Source organism: Panthera leo, chromosome D2 (assembly GCF_018350215.1).
Source record: "Panthera leo isolate Ple1 chromosome D2, P.leo_Ple1_pat1.1, whole genome shotgun sequence".
Lineage (NCBI taxonomy): Eukaryota > Metazoa > Chordata > Mammalia > Carnivora > Felidae > Panthera > Panthera leo.
In genome coordinates this window covers 20055994-20062096 of record NC_056689.1, presented here as the reverse complement: position 1 = coordinate 20062096, position 6103 = coordinate 20055994, and the positions used below count along the sequence as shown (strand labels likewise).

The following is a 6103-nucleotide window of genomic DNA, read 5'->3' as shown; positions in this document are numbered from 1 at the left end:
ATCTTATTTTGTTCATGCATTGTTACCCTAATTTTGTTTAGCTGTGTGTTATTCGAATTCATTACACTTCTTTAGGAGGATTATTCTGAATTCTTTACCTGATAGTTCATTGATTTACATTTCCTTAAGGTCAGTTATTAGTTTTAGCTTTGGGTTTCCTTTGGTGGTGTCATATTTACCTGATTTTGTGATCCTTACATTGGTATCTGAGTATTGAAGTTGTCTCCTCTTCCAGACTTCACAAGTTCACTTTGCAGAGACAGTACTTCACCAGTCAGCTCACTTTGGGTTTCTGGACCTGTGTACTGGAGTAACATTCTTGGGCAGTGGGGCCTGCTATTGGAGTCTATTTAGGGGAAAGGTAACTGAACTGTCAGTGTTGGGGTGGTGTGATATCAGTGTTCTAGGATTTTCTGAGTGGTGTCTTGTCCATGAATAGTTGTTAGTTGTTCTTGTGAGGGGGAGAAAAGTCAGGAACAATGTATGTCATCATCTAGGTAGCCTCACTCTCCACTACTACATTCTCAGAGTGTCCTCAGTTGTAGCAGACTCATGTTCTCTCAAGGTGAACCTGACTTCTAAATATTGCAAAGTCACTTGGAGTCAAATCTAAGAAATTATGGGTCATATAGTATAACTATAAAGCTGTGGGTCATAACCCTTTGGCCACAATCCTTTTGAGGATCTCAGTAAACCTCTGAAAACACAAGGCAGATGACAGAAATACTGCATTTGAAAGCACAGGCACATTGCTACAAGATGGGCCCTTTCAGCAGTTTTATGAGACTCTGGGCTTTCTAGATGGATGCAGGAATCCTGGTGCAATAAACCTGTGGAGGTCTGTGTTGAAGGCTGGGGATAATTCATCCTCCCCATTGGCTCCACCATTTTCCATTTCAAATGTAAGCTTCATAAGGACAAGGGTGTATGTTCCATTTACTGATGTTCCTAGAACAGGGCCTGGTACTGACTAATCCCTATGTATATATGTAAAAAATGAGTAATTGGATGAATAATTTACTATTGGGTTTATAGGTGATATTTCAGTTTTCAAAGATTGTCTATTTTTAAAAAACCACTGGCACAGGTAATTCAAGTGGAGATATTTCTGGAAGCATAGTAACTGGAAGGTTAGGGTTTCTCTGAGAGTTCACAAATCTCAGGACTAGTAATAAGACACTGATTCCATCTGAGAATGAGTTCACACAGAATCTCAGGGCAAGGCGCAGTGAGTGTTCAGCGTGCAGTGTGACAGCACCATGATCAGTGTCTGGAACAGGAACCTGGGTCAAGAAGCCCAGCTGACTTTAGGAAGGAGCTCCTCTCCTGATGGATGAGATTGTCACAGTGGTCAGATATTTGACTCTTTATAAAACAAAGAAGAACAATAATAAAATCTGTTCTGTAATCTTACTCTTTTTGTATATACGTATGGGTGGCCAGAGAAACAATGATTGATTACTGGTCCTGGACTCCCTGGCTAAAATAAAGTACCTTAGCTTCTGGTTGAAAATGAGGATAGTTAACGCAAAACAACAGGAGAGAAAATGCAAACTCAATTCTACTGCAGAAACATCTTTCAATCCTGCTGAAAATGGGAAAAAACAAAAGCTTTCTTAGAAAACAAAGACAGGCATAAGGTTTATGCATAAAGATTTTTTTTTTTCTAAAGAAAGACACATTTCATCTAGCAAGGGCAATACAAAGGGGTTATATAAATTTATTTTTCATATAACAATTGATTACTTTAGAAAAAATTCCCATTTTCAATGCTTAATTCCATCTGTCATTAAAAAAAATCACTAAAAGGACAAAAACCCACACAAAAATACAATCTGTATCTGTTCTCTATTTACAGATAACCGGTCACTATTAAGGCACAGATTGATTAAAAACTAACATTTATTCAAATAATCCAAATATTTTGTGCATCATATAACACTGACAACACCATAGACTGTAGTGTCATATTCCCTTCATTGCATCAAGAGAAAGTGAGAAAAGTAATTTCCAGTGTTTTTGTTTATTTTTAGCCACCCTATTTAATCTAGTTTAATTGGGACAGTTTTCTCTTTGGCATAGCATCAAAGCACTGTTCATAAAACCTGTATTGACTTAATACTGCAAATTCATTCCATCTTCCTCTGTTGCAACTGCATGATAGAGAGCTTGGGAAAGAGCTCTAAATCATTAGGTTTTTTTTTTTTTGGAAGCTCTTATTAAGTAAAATTTAAGGCACTGAGTTGTTCAATAGGAAACAAGTCTGAATTCCTACCCTGTGCTGAATGTGTGGCATGATGTGTTCATATAGCCATGTAAGGCAGGGAGCGACATGTTGCACAGGGTGATTCTGTTGTACTTGCAAAAGGAGCAACTTAGTTCTTATACTTAAGCACGTAAGATTTAGTTTAGAAATGGGCATCCCCTTGGTAATGTAACTGACATAATTTTATGACAGGCCCATTATCTATACCTTCTAGGTTACCAATATTATTTTTTAAGGTGAAAATTTTTCTGTGTGCAAAACTTCTCTTCAACTCTTTTTCTTACTTTAATGGTAAGACTTAGTCATGGAAAAATGTCTGGTGAATCTGTCTGATCCCACATTTGTATGAAAGTCGTCAATTATGTACGCTTATGTAATGCCTTCTGCTGAGAATATACGACAGTGGTTTACGTCCATGGAGAAAGTCTTGAATACTGAACATAAATAAGTCATTACAGTACAGGTAATTCACAACATTTCCTATGGGAAAATTTTCCAACAAATTAATACACTTGGAAATAATATTGCTTTGAAGAAAGGAGAGGCACTTGGCGATTTTCTTCATGGATTGAAAACCTTTCATTCATCTACAATAAGATGTCTGAAAAGACCTAAGAAACAATGTTGCCTGATTTCTTGGACTTTCACAGTATAAGATAGTAACAATGAGTCTAGCCACTTAGAAAACAGTCTTTTTTTTTTTTTTTTTTTTTTTTTTTTTTTTTTTTACTTTTTGCTTTCCTTTGGAACTCAGCTGTTTTTATAAACTGTCACCCTGGAAACTTAAATAAAGCCTTTCTGTTCTCAACAAACACAAGTCTACTTCAAGCAGACAGATATGATTTTAGAAAGTCCTGGGACCATATGGAGCACAGCTAATATGTACATGATAAGGATAGCAATTTATTTCTCCTCTTAATGGCAACAGTGCTGTCTTGTCAGATGATTATTTGTCTTTTTTAAATAAAGTGACAATCTAGGGCTCCAGTTATTGAATGCCGTCCATTCTCTACCATAAATCTCTAGTAGATATCAATTTAATCAGTTATGTACTGTATGCTTATAACATCTAAAAATAAAAGTTTGATATAAATAAGTGTCCTTTAGTGGCAGTATACTAAAGAATAGCCCTTTGCCTTCAGACAACCATTAAAATCATTTTAGCAATACAGGCAGCAGCTAAATATGATGACTGCAAAGGGTTAATATTGCAAAGTTCACTTGGTCTTTCTTTGCACCTGTTATGTGAAATAGGTTCATTGCTAATTGTTTCTAGGATGCTGACATCAATGAACAGAACTGGTCCAGAACCAAGTGGAGTCACTTGCATTTCCCAAAGTCACAGAATACTCAGCATAAAACTAATAATCCAGTACCATTTCAAATAAAAATTTTACAGTCAGAAAAATATGACTAAATCTGATTTGTACCAATACATCAGGTGACATGAAAATGAGAGAAAGAGGGATAATTTCCACAGGACAAGAAATTAGAAAGTGTAAAGTGCTGAAAGACCTCAATAATTATTTTAAAGCAGTACCAGAAAATTCCATTTTGATTATTTTTTAAAATCCCCAAATGCCTAAACAAAACAAGCAAACAAAAGAACCTCTATGTTTTCTGGTATTCCAGATGTCAATTAATCCTTCATTTTAAGTAAAAAATCAGTGCATATGTTATTTAGGTAAATAAAAATAGGAAATAAAGCCCTACCCTCAAATTGCAAATTCTGTCCAATTGCCATTAAAAAAAAAGGCATCCAAGTGTGGCAGTCTGTATGATGCCATAAGATCATCTCCTCTCTTTTCTTCCTTTTTGGCACAAAGTTCAGGTGTGAATAAGATGCTTTGGTCCTGATACCAGACACCCAGAGTACTGAGGACGGTGTGCAGTGAAGGCAGTTCACAGATCTCCTGTGTCCAACTCGACAGAGGTGGCGGTGTGTACCTGGAGGTACCGTACTGCTACCAGCGGCCACTGACACTAGCAACATCTGAGTGATACTGACGGGGTAGCCTCCCACTTGCTCCGCCTTCCAGGAAAGAGGTGCGTGCAGTTGGTGGTTCAAAAAGCTTTCTTCGATTTTTATTCAGTTCTAGGAAGAAAAAGGGAGAATTGTTAGGAGATCAATGGAGAAGCTCAACGGGACATGGCAGTAGAGCTCAGAAAATGGTGACAGTAGGGTTTTGGAGGGAAAGTCAAATCTAGTATCAAAAGGAAAAGTTTTAGTTGCTGGTCAAAACATTTCTGAAATTGCTAGAAGGTCTGATATTAAATACAGCATTTTGGTAGCAGGAGAACCAAGGACAGGAAATCATTTTTACTGCAGTTTGTAAACTATCTGGGAGATATGTCATTCTCAGAACCCTCTGTACTCCAGATATACAAATTGAACAGTTTGAACTATCCCAAATGTCATTTCAGAGGCAAAGGGAGGGGCCCATCAAAGCTGGTGAAAGGCATGAGAGAGAATGTATTACCAACGACACAGAAAATTATTACAGCTATTGAACTCATCCATGTGAAACACAGCCATCACTAGATTATTGAAGTCAGACATGAAAAGAAGACCTCACACACAAACAAGAAAATAATGGAGGAGCACGCTGAAGTGTTAAGCCACAGCCCAGTGGCTCCACTGATGCCTCTGCTCCTTGGGTCAGAAAGAGTTATATGAAGAAGTCTATCAGCAGCAGTTTTCTTTGAATATAATAATCAACTTAGTAAAAATACTAACAGTTGAATCCAAATTCTGAGGAAAAACTAAGATGCTTTATTTTAATTGTAAAGAAACCAGAGTACTTAGAAAAAAAGTTTACTTTGTCTTTTGTCAAATAGAAACTGTTAATCAGAAAGGTAAAAAATTAACAGAGGCAGCCCATCTTGTTTATCCCTATGCAACATCACTCCTCCCCACCCTCTACCACATATACTTACAAATCCTCAAATAAACCAATGTAACTCTTGCTAATAAAGAGAACTGTCAGACTCTGGATATTAGGGTTCTGACAGCCACCAAACGCAAGTATCAAATAATGGGATTATATAGTTGATGTGCTTAAAGTTGTCTTTTTTTTTTTTTTTTTGAGGGGGTGGAGCCAGTGGTTCAGCATGTGCATTTGCACAGTACTCAAACTTTTTTAACCACACACACACACACAATCTCCTTTTCCAATTCTGAGGTTGCATAAGCTATGACTACATTAGTGCTGGAGCTGAAAACAACAGACTCAAGTTGCAGAGCAGTCACGGGTGGCTAAGGACAGCCATATGGCCAGATGTGCACTTATCTCCTGAGTTCTGGAACATGAACCAACACCCTAACACTTCACCCCACTGCCTTCCAAAATGTTAACATCTGCCCCATTGAGGTGATGCACGAGTGGAGATATCTCTCTTTTGTTCACAGTTAGGTCTTAGTGGAGAAGAAAAATAAGTAATTTAGTAGCGATTGTAACAACAAGCACTTTACAATTTGTTTTGTCCTATTTAAGTCCTCCTTAAGGAATAAATGATATTACCATTCTCCATTTTAGACACGAAAACTGAGTTTTCAAAATAGACAAGAGTAACCTATCCACACAGCTGTCAAGTGACAGGCTGAAACTCTGCCTGCCTATGCAAATGCTGTGCTCTGGGCCCTGAGCTCCAGTGATCCATCCATCGAGTAGAAAAGACCAACCAAGGCATTAGGAATACAAATCTGAAAACTTGGTAGTTTCAGGTATGCCAGATAACAGAGCTGCACTTCATATTTTACTATACTAAATTTATTTTTTAAATAGAATAACATAGCTTTAAAACTCTGGAACAGCAAGGAAGGTATCTTTATAAGCA

General features: G+C 37.3%; 1 protein-coding gene across 8 annotated transcripts in view; it reads right to left on the bottom strand.

Annotated features, from left to right (window-relative positions):
• Nucleotides 1-1641: 1641 nt before the first annotated feature.
• BICC1 (BicC family RNA binding protein 1) overlaps nucleotides 1642-6103 on the bottom strand; it is a 286247-nt gene continuing 281785 nt past the window's right edge. For 7 of the 8 annotated variants that reach the window (XM_042908455.1, XM_042908456.1, XM_042908457.1 and 4 more), the window contains one exon: nucleotides 1642-4361. In XM_042908455.1, the coding sequence (XP_042764389.1) occupies nucleotides 4231-4361 (131 nt within the window). In that variant the 3' untranslated portion in view covers nucleotides 1642-4230. The remainder of the gene's footprint in view (nucleotides 4362-6103) is intronic. The other variant, XM_042908458.1, reaches the window with a different exon arrangement.